Below are 16,851 nucleotides of genomic sequence, written 5' to 3'. Positions count from 1 at the left end.
CACCCTTACCTTTGTAATCTCGCAACCGAAACACTTACCATCTTTTTATTTCCACTTGTCTCTTTTGGGTTTATCTCCTCTTTTTCTAACTTATTATTCCTCTGTGCGTGAGGAATAATAAGCTTAGTAAACCGCCTAAATTACAGTCCACTCATCATCAGCCATCGAGGGAATTCCGATTGTGACGTCATCTCTCTCGATCACTCACCCCCGCTCCGTCTACATTGGAATCCCAGTCGTGCTCATGGTCCTTCATTGTGGTTTCATGGCCCAAATTGGCTGACGAACCCACCGTCAGAATGGCCAAACAGGAACCCTTTGGTATCCCCTGGAATGGGAAAGCGCATGAATATCCAGGTTATGCACGAGACAGTGGAAGACTCAGACATCCTGCTCAGATTCTCGTCATACCACCGAGCACTTAGGGTAGTCTCCTATATATTCAGATTCTACTATAACTGCCTTGCTGAATCTAGAGGGACCACTAGTAACTCCTCTCCAATTCTTACCCAAGATGAGGTAAGAAACACGAAATTCCGTCTGATAATGTTGGCCCAGATGAAGTGGTACCCAGACGAATACAAGCAGGTTAGTAGTTCTGAAGAACTCTCCAACAAAAGCTCACTACAATGTCTGAACCCCTTCCTGGATCGGGACAAGGTCCTACGCGTTAATGGTCGACTCGCGGCTTGTTCTTTACCCTACAACGAGAGATTTCCTATCATACTTCCAGGGAACTCTCGGCTTTGCCACCTTTATTTGCTCCATTTGCACGAATTTCTCGCCCACGGTGAATGCATCCTAATGTGTCGTATGATTCAGACAGAATTTCACATCTCACGTCTCAGACCAAGGGTGAAGGGCATTATTCACAAGTGCAAAACGTGCATCATCTTCAAGAAGAAGCCTTGCTCCCAGATTATGGCTCCGCTCCCTCTTGACAGATGTACAATAACACCACCATTTCACGTGACGGGCATAGATTTCGCAGGGCCCTTTGATCTCAAAAGTTCAGCTCTTCGCAGAGCCCCTCTCTTAAAGGGTTATGTAAGCATTTTCGTGTGCTTCTCAACAAAGGCTGTGCATTTAGAGCCATGCTCCGAGCTCTCCACGGCGGCATTTGAAGCCGCCTTTTCTCGATTCGTTGGGAGGCGAGGCCTACCTCGTAAGGTAGTATCTGATAATGGCAGGAATTTCGTGGGTGCCAGTCGAAAGATGCTACGAGAGTTTAGGAGTTTCATTCAGGTTGCAGCAAGCGACATTGCTGAGAGGTACTCTACACAGGGCTTTGAGTGGCAGTTTATACCCCCTCATGCTCCACATATGGGTGGGCTTTGGGAATCGGCCGTGAAATGTTTTAAGCACCATTTCAGGAGAGTGGCTGGCGCTCATTTATTCACGTTCGAGCAATTTGCCACATTACTTGCTCGTATTGAAGGAGTTCTGAACTCTCGCCCCATCTCTGCCGTCTCTGAGGATCCGAATGATCTCACGGCGCTGACTCCCGGACATTTTTTGAAAGGCGCTCCGATAATGTCATTTCCCGAGCCTTTGGCTGGGGATATCTCCGTGGTAAATAGGTGGGTGAAGTTGAAGGCCATCCATCACCAGTTTGCTATACGATGGAAAGAGGAGTATCTGAGGACGCTGCAGAAGCGTTATAAATGGAAGACCACTTCTCCCAATGTGAAGGTCGGTGATCTTGTAGTCGTAATGGACGATCTACTACCGCCTAGTGACTGGCGACTGGGAAGAGTGTCTAAGACCTACAGCGGTTCCGATAGGAACACCAGAATTGCGGATGTGAAGATCGCATCCGGGGTCATTACTCGACCAATCGTTAAACTATGTCACTTACCCATACTTGATCAAACCCAATAGGGGAAATTATTACCGCATAAGTGTGTCTGCTTCTCCCCTCATTTCCATTTCCTTTACTTTTCATACCCGTTTATATACTCTATCTCACTCTCATTTGTTTTCTCATTTCTTGCTTACCTCAACAGTCAATAAACATCTGTCTACTTTCAGGTCAAAATGAGTGCCCAAAACCTCTACAAGTGCGTGTTGTGCAAAAAAACGCCATGCCCTCAGATACTGCCCAATTTTCATCCAGATGACGGTGGAGGACAGGAGGGTAGTAGTTCGACAGCACAACTACTGCCGAAATTGTCTGGCGAAAAGCCACACAATTGATGACTGCCAGTCGGCAGATACTTGTCGAAAATGTGGGTTTCGGCATCACACCATGCTGCACCCACGAAAACTCACCTTCAACTCCAGCAGCTCTACCATCACCACCAAATCGACCTCATCAAGACAACAACCCCAAAAGAAACCACCAACTTTAGCACGGCCTCGACGACAACAATCAACATCAACTCCGGCCCAACGCAAACAACCAGCTAAATCACGCCTTGGCCAACGTCAACACACAGCCTCAGCTGGTCAACAACAGCGACAACCCAAAAAACGCTACAGGTCTCAGAGTCAAAGAGGCCGCCTGCCACCAAAGCCAAGACCTCAGCAAAAGCCAAGACCTCAACAGAAGCCAAAGCCACAGAAAGCCAAAAAAGAACGCTCAGCAGCCCCTCAACCGAATTACTTGATACTGTCAGAGGCTATAAAGTCCTTGGCGACCGTACTTTGCGCTTCCTCATCAAATTTTGCGTAACCGCAAGGCCGGCGCCATGGACAAATTTGCATTTGTCCCTTAAAAATTAAGAACATATCGTAGAATAAGTTGTATGAATTATTGAATTGTATTGTGAATTGATATGAATTGTCTAGCGTATAAGAGATCCTTTTTTTGCCATCCGTACTAGATTGTAAGACTATTGTGAATTGTTAGTTATAAGCCTTTTAGTACTGCAGCTCACTTGCCCTTTCTGTAATTTTTAAAACTTCACTTCTTACACAACCGCAGCAAGGTGAGCATCCACACTTTTTTCTCCTCTCCTAATAACACCCTTACCTTTGTAATCTCGCAACCGAAACACTTACCATCTTTTTATTTCCACTTGTCTCTTTTGGGTTTATCTCCTCTTTTTCTAACTTATTATTCCTCTGTGCGTGAGGAATAATAAGCTTAGTAAACCGCCTAAATTACAGTCCACTCATCATCAGCCATCGAGGGAATTCCGATTGTGACGTCATCTCTCTCGATCACTCACCCCCGCTCCGTCTACATTGGAATCCCAGTCGTGCTCATCTTTCTCTCATATACTCCAAGCACTGACTCATCTCCTTTCACAAGTACCCATGTCTCAGAACCATATAACAACACGGGTAGTATCCGTATCTTGTATAATGTTATCTTCGTCTGTCGAGAGGTGACCTTGTTTCTGAACACAAAATCAGAGTCGCACTAATAACTGATTTTGACAGATAGTGCACTCAACATTTTGTTGTTGGGCAACTGCCACTACCTGTAAATGACTATATCTTGGTTGCGGCGGTGCCGAGGTAGATAAAGTTACTGACTATCTCAAAGTTGTAGTTCCCAACTTTCTCCATTTCCTTTATCTGCTCGATTGTACAAGTCGTTTTGGGAGTTGAAACCATCCATTTCGTCTTATCTCTATTTACTGTCAGAGCCATTTTCACCGACTCTCTTTCGATTCTTTCAAAGGCTGCAGTTACTTTTTCAGGTGACCGACCGTGATGTCGATGTCGTTGACGTTGACGTAGGCGAGGAGCATGTGTTCTCATGTGATAAGTGTACCATATCTATTCACATCTGCATCTCGTAAAATCTTCTCCAACAGGATATTAAAGAGATCACACTATAGGCTGTCTCCTTGTCTGAAATCTCGTTTGGTACTGAATGGTTCGGAGAGATTCTTACTGAGGAATGCGTATCAGCAAGTATCATCCTGCAGAGTCTTATTAATTTTTCAGGTATACCAAAGTCAGACATGGTTTGAAATATCTTTGAACGTAGAGGGGTATCGAAAGCGGTTTTGTAGTCAACAAAGAGATCGCGTGACATAATTACTAGGTAGTGTACCGTAAACAGCTGAATACAATTTTTTCTCGCGAAGTGCACTATCTGTGAACGAGTTTTGGTTGTGTGTGTGTATGTAGTAGTTAAGAACCATTAGACACACAAACAACGCCGCCAACGTCGGGCTCTAGCAGTGGGGTAAAATGCTCTCTCCATATTATCAGCATGCTACCTGTGTCAGTTACCAGATTTCCTTCTTTGTCTCTGCAGGAGGATGTGCCCGCACCAAAGCCATCGGCTTGATGTTTGATTCTTTCGTAGAATTTTCGGATTTCATTCTGACTCGTGTACATTTCAATTCGCTCACACTAACATCTTCCCATCTTCTTTTTCTTTCTGCGGAATAGACGTTTCTCCGCTCTTCCTTCCTTGCGATACATCTCCTTCATCGTTGCTACTGATTGCAGAATTGCTCTATATGCCGCATTCTTGGCTTCAGTAGCATCTTGACACTCTTGGTTGTACCATGGGTTTCGTGGAGGAGGCTTCCGGTACTCAAGTACGGATTTCGCGGCATTTTCCATGGAGTAGACAATAGTTTGCCACTGCGCCATTTTATCATCGGAACAAAGAGTGCTTTCATCAAGCAGTTGGGTCAGTCGAGTGAAGTTTGCCGGTGGAACCTGTTTGTTTGTTACTTTTGAATGTCCAGCTTCCGTGCAGCGTCAGATCGTACTTTCCTAGCCATGTCCAAATGGTTGCGAATCTTTGCTGTAACAAGGTAATGATCCGAATCTACATTCGCTCCACGGATCGTTCGTACATCTAACACGCTGGATGAATGCCTTCCATCTAAGACAACGTAATCAATTTGGTTCCTCGTATTTGGATCGGGTGACAGCCATGTAGCTTTGTGAATATTTGTATGTTGAAATCTGGTGCTACTAACTACCATGTTTTTTCCGTGGCAAAGTCTATGGGACGTTATCTTTTATGCGGATTGTGGCTAGCCTCTCTTCCACCGGAGTAAAGCTGGAGACAAGGTGTTTCAGTCTTCGACTAACCACACGTTTTTACTATTTCTTTGTTTCCCATAGTTTTCCGGGGGTGGGTTACTGGCCCAGTGCCCCAACCGCATAGGGTTTGTGGGATTGCACATGTATCCCTTGTTGTGGCGAGCCGCTTGCTCCAAGCTCCGACGCTCGCCTCCAGCCGCCTCTTACTTGGGAACAGAAGCTGATGTAGGCCATTGATTATTTGAAGGCGCCAATAACTCGCCTTGCCATCTCGAGTATCATTGGCACTCAGTATTTAATTAAGAGCCAGTGCCACCTGACTCCTCACTGAGACTCTGCTCTCGAAAATCGCTGACTGCCCGCGGCCGCATTTGCAGCTACTCCTCATAAAAACGAAGCTTTGCATCAGCAACCTGTGGACGCGCCCGGTAGCTTTCAGCTAAGCTTCCCGATGGACACCACACAAGTCGGAGCCCCTAGTTCCAGCCTGTGTGGTGCTCATAGTTATTCCGTGTCAGCCGGGCATTGTCGTGGATACCGCTTGTAAAAACTAGTGAATCGTAATAAAAACCAATCTTAACATTTTGCGCACAATACCATTAAATGTAGATCCACATGAAGGAATACTGAATTTGTTATCATCCGTCATCAGCGTCGTTTTCCAAGCCAATAAAGTCTCTTAAGGGGAAATTACATATTAAAATAAAATAATATTTATAATAACCTCGTTTACCTTCTTCCATGTCCTCAAATTTGTTTCGTTTAATGTACTTATTTAATTTTTTCAAATCCTATTTTTTCTGCTTTAAGTCTAGTATTGACTTCGCCTTTTCGGCCGAACAACTGTCAAAACGCATTATAAAAAAAATGGTGAGAAGGAAAATGCGAACACATTCCGTACAAGTGGTACTGAGTTCTATAAGCAAAATAGTAGCGACCTATCGCTGCGCCAATACAAATTTCGGTTCAATTAATTGCCAATGTAATTAAATGCTCACGAAAAGGGCGCTAATCAACTCTGTTTCAATGATGTCGTCTTTGTTGTGTGTCGTTGTTTGTGTTCTGGCAAAGAATAGAGTCTGTCGGATTTCGCAATAATTAAAAAGGCATTTTCGCTGCGAATGAAGTCAGCACTAGGCTTTACACTATTTCAGCATGACACTTTTTAAAATATTTTGTTTTTACTTAACAGTTATTATTTAAAAAATTATTTGTTGTGCAACTCATAATACAAACCAGCCTATTTTGATTTTTTTTTTTTTTGACATGCACGCATATGTGCTGCGCGAGGTATGTAACTCCACCTTTAAGGCTGGTACTACGTTCTTTTTTGTGGGAAAATGTTCGAAAATCATTCTTTCGGTGGTTTCCCAAGTTTATCACATTTGATATTTTTTGGGTTTCTTTGGCCAAAATATTGTCATTTACATATAAAAATTAACATGGCATCAAACAATTTATCAGCTGCTTACGTGCATGTGTACACACAAATGTGAGTGTTTGGGTCGTCGTCAAATTCATACAGGTTGTTGCAATTTCAACCAAAACCCAACCCTTCGAAATTAATAAATAATGAAACACAAAACTGTTTAAAAAGAGATAAACTCAGCATTTATTTGTAAAAATAATTAGATTTTGTAGTATTTTCACTGTTATAAGTTAAGTAAGCGCAACTTTGCAAAAGCCGTCGTCAGCATCTTATATGTTGTTGTTATTGCAGACCAAAAGCACAACACATTCTTTCATAAACATTTTTATTTCGAACGGATTGATTGAGTTCTCAATGGGCGTCCCGAAATGTAAATTTTCCCCAGATGAAAAAACAAGTTATGACGAAACGAACACATCTCGGCAAAATTTTCCGTTTGTTTTTTTTATGGAGTTTCATATACGATATACTTCTTTTAAAGGGATTAGTTTTTCCGAATATATCGTTGTTGCTTATCCTAACCACCGTAGCGCAGAGGTTAGCATGTCCGCCTATGATGCTGAACACCTGGGTTCGATTCCTGGTGAGAACATCAAAAAAAAAATTTCAGAGTTGGTTATCCTTTCCTAATGCAGGCCACATTTGGGAAGTACTATGCCGTGTTAAAACTTCTTCCCAGAAGTTGTCGCACTGAGGCACGCCGTTCGGACTCGGCTATAAAAAGAGCTTAAAATTTGAATCGGACAGCAGTCATTGATATATGAGGAGTTTGTCCCTGTTCCTAAGTGGAATGTTCATGGGCAAATTTGCATGTTTACTTATCCTAACGGTAAACCTTAACCGGCACATGGGTGCCGGTGCCATCGACTCTTTTAAGATGAGCCAGGTACTAAGATTAGAAATAAACGAAGAAAATTAAGAGAAGAGAGAATTTCAATATAACTGTGTATGGATAACGAATGAATTTTCAATGGATTGTGGACAATTTTTTGTTTTTAAACTTCAAATTTTTTGTACAAAACACTTTTTTCTTTGTTGTTAGCTTCTTTTTGCTAATTAACTTGTGTTTTTATACGTCAGCACCAAAATTCTGTAACTTATAAGGAACCAGGATTCACTGAATTCGTCAGATTTGACATCCTTAATGATGTTTATGGGGCCTATCCACTTTGTGTTTTTGCATGTGACCTAACCTTCTATTAGTGAATCCTGATAAGGAACATTGTTTAGTTAAATATGTCTATGTATTATTTCCTAATTCCTCGTTAACAGAAATCGTTATCTATTTTTCTCTCTGGCAACTCTACCCAAAAAAACGAAAAACACAAAGAGGAATCGAGAAAAGTAATAAATAATTCTCGTGCAAGGCTACGTTTTTTTGGGAACATTTCCCTAAATCGTTCTTTCGGTGGTTTGACAGGGTTTCCACATTTGATTTTGTTTTTGGTTTATTTGGCAAAAATGTTGCCATTTACATATAAAAAATAAAATGACACCATTCAATTTATCAGCTGCAAATGTGCGTTCTTAAATTCATATACGTTGTTGTTTCAACCAAAACCCACCCCTTCTAAATTAATCAGGATGAACTGTACCATGCATTGCATGCACGGATGCATTGTACCATGGACCTATTAAAAAAATACATTTTAATTTCAAGAAAAAATTCTGCAGCGCCTATTATGTCGCCCCGGTACACACGAAAAATCGTTTTAGTTTTTTTTGGCTAATAAGATACATATGTGCTGTATCTTGCATGAAGCTATTAATACATATGTACATTAATGCATTTTCAGGGGAGAAAAGGGCGTTTCACCAGCTAAAGTGAGTTTCAGAACACACCCGGTTATTATACCCACCACCGAAGGTTAGGGGTATATTCAGTTTAAGTTCGAGGATGGGCTATATCGGACCTTATCTTGATATAGCCCCCATATAGATCGGTCCGCCGATTTAGGGTCTTAATTATTCGATTTTGCTGAAATTTGGGGCATTGAGTTGTTTTAGGCCCTTCCACATCCTTCTTCGATTGGGCTCAGATCGGTCCAGATTTGGATATAGCTGCCATATAGACCGATCCGCCGATTCAAGGTCTTAGGCCCATAAAAGCCACATTTATTATCCGATTTTGCTGATTTGGGACAGTTAGTTGTGTTAGGCCCTTCGACATCTTTCTTCAATTTGGCCTAGATCGGTTCGGATTTGGATACAGCCGCCATATAGACCGATCTCTTGATTTAAGGTCTTGCGCCCATGTATCCCTTGTTGTGGCGAGCCGCTTGCTCCAAGCTCCGACGCTCGCCTCCAGCCGCCTCTTACTTGGGAACAGAAGCTGATGTAGGCCATTGATTATTTGAAGGCGCCAATAACTCGCCTTGCCATCTCGAGTATCATTGGCACTCAGTATTTAATTAAGAGCCAGTGCCACCTGACTCCTCACTGAGACTCTGCTCTCGAAAATCGCTGACTGCCCGCGGCCGCATTTGCAGCTACTCCTCATAAAAACGAAGCTTTGCATCAGCAACCTGTGGACGCGCCCGGTAGCTTTCAGCTAAGCTTCCCGATGGACACCACACAAGTCGGAGCCCCTAGTTCCAGCCTGTGTGGTGCTCATAGTTATTCCGTGTCAGCCGGGCATTGTCGTGGATACCGCTTGTAAAAACTAGTGAATCGTAATAAAAACCAATCTTAACATTTTGCGCACAATACCATTAAATGTAGATCCACATGAAGGAATACTGAATTTGTTATCATCCGTCATCAGCGTCGTTTTCCAAGCCAATAAAGTCTCTTAAGGGGAAATTACATATTAAAATAAAATAATATTTATAATAACCTCGTTTACCTTCTTCCATGTCCTCAAATTTGTTTCGTTTAATGTACTTATTTAATTTTTTCAAATCCTATTTTTTCTGCTTTAAGTCTAGTATTGACTTCGCCTTTTCGGCCGAACAACTGTCAAAACGCATTATAAAAAAAATGGTGAGAAGGAAAATGCGAACACATTCCGTACAAGTGGTACTGAGTTCTATAAGCAAAATAGTAGCGACCTATCGCTGCGCCAATACAAATTTCGGTTCAATTAATTGCCAATGTAATTAAATGCTCACGAAAAGGGCGCTAATCAACTCTGTTTCAATGATGTCGTCTTTGTTGTGTGTCGTTGTTTGTGTTCTGGCAAAGAATAGAGTCTGTCGGATTTCGCAATAATTAAAAAGGCATTTTCGCTGCGAATGAAGTCAGCACTAGGCTTTACACTATTTCAGCATGACACTTTTTAAAATATTTTGTTTTTACTTAACAGTTATTATTTAAAAAATTATTTGTTGTGCAACTCATAATACAAACCAGCCTATTTTGATTTTTTTTTTTTTGACATGCACGCATATGTGCTGCGCGAGGTATGTAACTCCACCTTTAAGGCTGGTACTACGTTCTTTTTTGTGGGAAAATGTTCGAAAATCATTCTTTCGGTGGTTTCCCAAGTTTATCACATTTGATATTTTTTGGGTTTCTTTGGCCAAAATATTGTCATTTACATATAAAAATTAACATGGCATCAAACAATTTATCAGCTGCTTACGTGCATGTGTACACACAAATGTGAGTGTTTGGGTCGTCGTCAAATTCATACAGGTTGTTGCAATTTCAACCAAAACCCAACCCTTCGAAATTAATAAATAATGAAACACAAAACTGTTTAAAAAGAGATAAACTCAGCATTTATTTGTAAAAATAATTAGATTTTGTAGTATTTTCACTGTTATAGGTTAAGTAAGCGCAACTTTGCAAAAGCCGTCGTCAGCATCTTATATGTTGTTGTTATTGCAGACCAAAAGCACAACACATTCTTTCATAAACATTTTTATTTCGAACGGATTGATTGAGTTCTCAATGGGCGTCCCGAAATGTAAATTTTCCCCAGATGAAAAAACAAGTTATGACGAAACGAACACATCTCGGCAAAATTTTCCGTTTGTTTTTTTTATGGAGTTTCATATACGATATACTTCTTTTAAAGGGATTAGTTTTTCCGAATATATCGTTGTTGCTTATCCTAACCACCGTAGCGCAGAGGTTAGCATGTCCGCCTATGATGCTGAACACCTGGGTTCGATTCCTGGTGAGAACATCAAAAAAAAAATTTCAGAGTTGGTTATCCTTTCCTAATGCAGGCCACATTTGGGAAGTACTATGCCGTGTTAAAACTTCTTCCCAGAAGTTGTCGCACTGAGGCACGCCGTTCGGACTCGGCTATAAAAAGAGCTTAAAATTTGAATCGGACAGCAGTCATTGATATATGAGGAGTTTGTCCCTGTTCCTAAGTGGAATGTTCATGGGCAAATTTGCATGTTTACTTATCCTAACGGTAAACCTTAACCGGCACATGGGTGCCGGTGCCATCGACTCTTTTAAGATGAGCCAGGTACTAAGATTAGAAATAAACGAAGAAAATTAAGAGAAGAGAGAATTTCAATATAACTGTGTATGGATAACGAATGAATTTTCAATGGATTGTGGACAATTTTTTGTTTTTAAACTTCAAATTTTTTGTACAAAACACTTTTTTCTTTGTTGTTAGCTTCTTTTTGCTAATTAACTTGTGTTTTTATACGTCAGCACCAAAATTCTGTAACTTATAAGGAACCAGGATTCACTGAATTCGTCAGATTTGACATCCTTAATGATGTTTATGGGGCCTATCCACTTTGTGTTTTTGCATGTGACCTAACCTTCTATTAGTGAATCCTGATAAGGAACATTGTTTAGTTAAATATGTCTATGTATTATTTCCTAATTCCTCGTTAACAGAAATCGTTATCTATTTTTCTCTCTGGCAACTCTACCCAAAAAAACGAAAAACACAAAGAGGAATCGAGAAAAGTAATAAATAATTCTCGTGCAAGGCTACGTTTTTTTGGGAACATTTCCCTAAATCGTTCTTTCGGTGGTTTGACAGGGTTTCCACATTTGATTTTGTTTTTGGTTTATTTGGCAAAAATGTTGCCATTTACATATAAAAAATAAAATGACACCATTCAATTTATCAGCTGCAAATGTGCGTTCTTAAATTCATATACGTTGTTGTTTCAACCAAAACCCACCCCTTCTAAATTAATCAGGATGAACTGTACCATGCATTGCATGCACGGATGCATTGTACCATGGACCTATTAAAAAAATACATTTTAATTTCAAGAAAAAATTCTGCAGCGCCTATTATGTCGCCCCGGTACACACGAAAAATCGTTTTAGTTTTTTTTGGCTAATAAGATACATATGTGCTGTATCTTGCATGAAGCTATTAATACATATGTACATTAATGCATTTTCAGGGGAGAAAAGGGCGTTTCACCAGCTAAAGTGAGTTTCAGAACACACCCGGTTATTATACCCACCACCGAAGGTTAGGGGTATATTCAGTTTAAGTTCGAGGATGGGCTATATCGGACCTTATCTTGATATAGCCCCCATATAGATCGGTCCGCCGATTTAGGGTCTTAATTATTCGATTTTGCTGAAATTTGGGGCATTGAGTTGTTTTAGGCCCTTCCACATCCTTCTTCGATTGGGCTCAGATCGGTCCAGATTTGGATATAGCTGCCATATAGACCGATCCGCCGATTCAAGGTCTTAGGCCCATAAAAGCCACATTTATTATCCGATTTTGCTGATTTGGGACAGTTAGTTGTGTTAGGCCCTTCGACATCTTTCTTCAATTTGGCCTAGATCGGTTCGGATTTGGATACAGCCGCCATATAGACCGATCTCTTGATTTAAGGTCTTGCGCCCATAAAAGGCGCATTTATTGCCCGATGTCGCCGAAATTTGAGACAGTGAGTTGTGTTAGGCTCTTCGACATCCTTCTTTAATTTGGTCTAGATCGGTCAAGATTTGAATATAGCTGCCATATAGACCGATTTCTCGATTTAAGGTTTAGGGGCCATAAAAGGCGCATTTATTGTCCGATTTAGCAGAAATTAGAGACAGTCAGTTTTGTTAGACTCTTCGATATTTTTCTGCAACCCAAATCGGTCCAGATTTGGATATAGCTGCCATATAGGCCGGATTATAAAGGCGCATTTATAATCCGATTTCACTGAAATTGACAGTGACTTTTGTTAGGCTTTTCGACATCCGTGTCGTATACGGTTGAGATCGGTTTATTTTTGGTTATAGCTACTAAAACGACCAATATTTTGTTTACACAATTGAACAATAACATGTACTTATTAGTATTTGGTCCAAATCGGAACAAATTTCGATATATGTAGCTGCTATGGGGCATAAGGTATGCATTTTTCATCGGATTTTGACGAAAAGTGGTTTACACATATACCCGAACTTAACGCCTATTTACTTGTTTCTAAAATTGAAGAGAAAAACGATGCGCATGTTCATTCGTTGGTGTCTTAACAATGACTGAAACAGAGAGCGTAAGAATGCATGTCTTGCATTCAACGCTATCGCAAAGGGCTGGGCATCACTGCTCTAGATCAAGCGGGTCTAGACAAAATTCGTGCAGATATGGTAGCAGATGCGGTGAATAGCTACCGGGTGAATGTGGTCCTTGGAGAACGTCCGCCTACCATTGCACGTGAAGAAATTGGCTTCCTCCTGCAACACAATTACGATCCGGCAGCTGCAGCCGCCTCAACTTCTACAGAGCAAGGATATATGCCGAAGTGCAGGATGTATTTCGGGATTGTGACCAGGGACCACACGACACACGTCACCTGTTGAACTGCCCAGCCAGACCCGCTCGACGGGATCTCAGTCACTTTTGGCGACTTAACTGTGACTGAGCCGAAGACATGCGCCAGGTTGTCAACCGTCAATTTATTGAGCATCTCAAGAGTGACAGGGATAGGAGGAGAGTCATTCGTCGTATCCGTGATCTCCGAGCCGATGGACAGCCATCACAATTTACCGTGGGCGAAGTTACTAATGTCATCCATGGCGCCAAATCATTCATGGCGTTGGGTCTCGACGGAATCTCTACATTGATGTTGACGAATCTGGATTTACCTTGAGTTGAGTACCTTACTACTGTCCTCAACCTGTCTTTGAACACTCTTATAGTTCCCGATGTCTGGAAAATGTGCAGAGTGATCCCGCTATTAAAGCCTGATAAGGACCCGAGTTTGGGGGAGTCGTACAGACCGATATCCCTTCTCTCACCAGTAGCAAAGACGCTTGAGGCATTACTCCTCCCGAGCCTCGTAGGAGAATTTTCATTCGCCGAGCATCAACATGGATTTCGAAGACTGCAACTGCTTTGCATGCCATCACCGCACACATTTGCCGTGGCTTCAATCAGTCCTCATGGCACTGGACCTATCGAAGGCATTTGACACGGTCAGCCATGCCAAACTATTTGAGGACATCGCCAACTCGTCCCCCCAGCCAGGCTTGGATCGCGAATTATCTGTGTGGTCGCCAGTCATTTGAGGAATTTAGGGATAGGAAGTCGAAAAACCGGCGGGGTGATATCTCCGGCACTGTTTAGCCTCTACCTATCCTTCATTCCACCCCCTCCAGACGGCATAGAGATCGTATCATATGCGGACGATTGTACGATCATGGCTCGGGCCCCCCACCCATTGTTGACATCTGCTATAGGTTCAACGTCTACCTCAACGAACTTGCCTCATATTTCGCTGCAAGAAATCTGAAGATATCCGCCACCAAATCTTCAGCCACATTGTTCACTACAAATACGCGTGAGGTGAATACTGAACTGACTGTGATGGTCGATGGAGAAATGATTCCGACCATCAAGTGTCCCAAAATACTTGGCGTCACATTTGACAGCTCTTACACATTCTCCCCACATGCCACAGCAATTTTCGATAAAGTCAAAAGTAGAAACAAGGTCCTCAAGTCACTTGCTGGCAGCACTTGGGTTGCAGACAAAGAAACCTTGTTGACCACGTACAAAGCAATTGGCCGGTCTGTGGTAAGTTATGCAGCGCCAGTGTGGTCTCGTCAGTTTTGTGACACGCAGTGGAATAATATTGAGATCTCTCAGAATGCCGCAAAGACATAACTATTGGGTTGCCCAAAAAGTAATTGCGGATTTTTTAAAAGAAAGTAAATGCATTTTTAATAAAACTTGGAATGAACTTTAATCAAATATACTTTTTTACACTTTTTTTCTAAAGCAAACTAAAAGTAACAGCTGATAACTGACAGAAGAAAGAATGCAATTACAGAGTCACAAGCTGTGAAAAATTTTTCAACGCCGACTAAATGAAAAATCCGCAATTACTTTTTGGGCAACCCAATACATGCTGTCTAAGCAATACCTTTTGGGCAAAGACCATCCAAATCATCATCTTGTCAATAGATATCCACCGCCCAGAAACCTTAAGCTAGATCTACATGATCTACAGCATGAGCAATCTCTTGATCAAGCAGGTCTAGACAACATTCATGCAGACACCGTAACAGATGCGGTAAATGGCTTCCGGGTGAATGTAGTCCTTGGAGAACGATCGCCTTCCATTGCGCCCAAAGAAACTGATCTGCCCCCGCAAACCAGAGTAGTTCTGGCTCAATTACGTCCCGGCAGATGCAGCCGCCTCAACTCCTATTGATGCCGACGTGCACGATGTACGTCCCGATTGAAACCAGGGACCGCACGATACACGTCACCTGTTTAACTGCCCAGCCAGACCCACTTGACTCAGACCCAGATCCTTGCGGACGCATCCCATCTTAGTCGCAGAGTTCCTGGGTCTTGACACTCAACAGAATCAAACAGACGAAAGATACAACAAATTGCTACAACAACAACAAACTGCTACAACAACATCTAAAGCACCAAACGTCGAGTACTTCTTTGTGCAGGAATTGATGAGCAATTACGACGAATTGAAAGCAGCCTTCAGCAATGGTAAAACTGAGATTAAGGAAACAGGGGACTGGGAAAAAGACATGAATATTCTCTTTCATCTCACTCGTGTCTTCCGTCACTTCACTGAGAGAAGTGAATTCCCTTTTGTAAAGTTTTACCAGGTCCCAAACATCAGCAATGCACGCTGGAACTCTCGTGCATTCTAGCTCTTCTTGATTTATTCTGATGCCTGAAACCCGGAACAGGTTGCGTAAACTCTGTTCATTCATTTCTTACTCATGGGATGATTATTGGTTCAGTAGTCAATTTTTTCCCGCTGAAGATTTTGAAGAACTATCTGTAGCTCTGAATGACTGCCCAAAAGCTCTCAAATGCTCGAAGACACACTGGAAAAAACACGAATCTTCAGTCAACTTTGCCCGGAGCAACTAGGGTTGTGGGCGTGCGATCAAAATTTTGCGAGACTTGTATAACTCTTGCCGCTACAAGGACAACATCCCACTCATATTGAACCTCCCCAATGACAATGTAGATATTTAACTTCCTTGAGTGTTTGCCCCTGTTCCTTAATGGAATGTTCATGGGCATATATGCGGTTCTAAAGCTTGTGTTCAATTTTATAACTGCTTACAGTGACTTCAGAAAATTGCCCAAAATGCCGAATGAAAATGTTGAAATCATTCTGTGCATGGGGTTTTTTTTTTATCGAATCACCTTAAATGTAAGATTTTATCTGATCGGAAATAAAAACTCATCCAAATATGATACAGGGATATGAGGTTGTAAAAAAGTCATCACCCTATTGCGGATAGTGGAATGAATGATCCATACAGAGTAGCTGCAACGGCAGTCGCGGACAATCAGCGGTATCGAGCGGAGTGTCTCGGTGAGAGGCCGGGAGGCCACGGCTCTTGCATAAATACTGAGTGCCTTGATACTCGATATGCCAAGGTAAGTTATTGGCTGCTTTAAATGAGCAATGGCCACAGTTCCCTCAGCGATAGGTTCTTTGGACCAGAACGAGCTTGCTAACCTACAGCAGCTTGATGAGGATCGCCAACTTCACATGAAAATGTGACTACAACATCAACAACAGAAAAAAAATGCTTTTCAGTTATTACGACGGTTTTTACATATAGCAAAATATGTGGCTTTTGTTTTTTTTTTATTAAAATATAATTTTTTTTAAATTACAAGTGTAAACAATAGTTATGCATGTATGTATATGTATGAGCTTTTCATTTAAATAAGCATTTCATTTCCAAGACCAAAATCAATACTTGCGTAAATCTATTCTTGTTTTGTGTGTATTATGTGGTGTGGTAATTCACTGCTTATGTATGTATATTGGTATATAGGCATGTATGCATGTATGTATTTTTATGTGTATGTGAGAAATTATACAAAATACATTTATAGTTTATAATTTTAAGAAGAAAAACATAAACGTTTAAACATTAACGAAAATTTCCAAACAAAACAAAAGGTAGGAAGATTGGTGAGAGGAGAAAAAGGTGGTTTACAAGAAGAAGGGGTTCGATATTTACGAAAAGAAATTCTTAAAACAGAAATCAAACATAAATAATGATGCAAACCAAAA

General features: G+C 41.4%; 1 protein-coding gene across 1 annotated transcript; it reads left to right on the top strand.

The window, feature by feature from the left end:
- The first annotated feature begins 804 nt into the window (after positions 1 to 804).
- Positions 805 to 2,196, top strand: LOC131996716 (uncharacterized). The gene is made up of 2 exons (XM_059366512.1): positions 805 to 1,692; positions 2,032 to 2,196. Exons 1-2 carry the CDS (start codon positions 805 to 807, stop codon positions 2,194 to 2,196), a joined length of 1,053 nt encoding a protein of 350 aa, XP_059222495.1.
- Positions 2,197 to 16,851: the final 14,655 nt, after the last annotated feature.

This window comes from Stomoxys calcitrans, chromosome 1 (genome assembly GCF_963082655.1).
Source record: "Stomoxys calcitrans chromosome 1, idStoCalc2.1, whole genome shotgun sequence".
NCBI lineage: Eukaryota > Metazoa > Arthropoda > Insecta > Diptera > Muscidae > Stomoxys > Stomoxys calcitrans.
The sequence above is the reverse complement of the archived record's forward strand: the minus strand, read 5'-3'. Positions and strand labels throughout refer to the sequence as shown.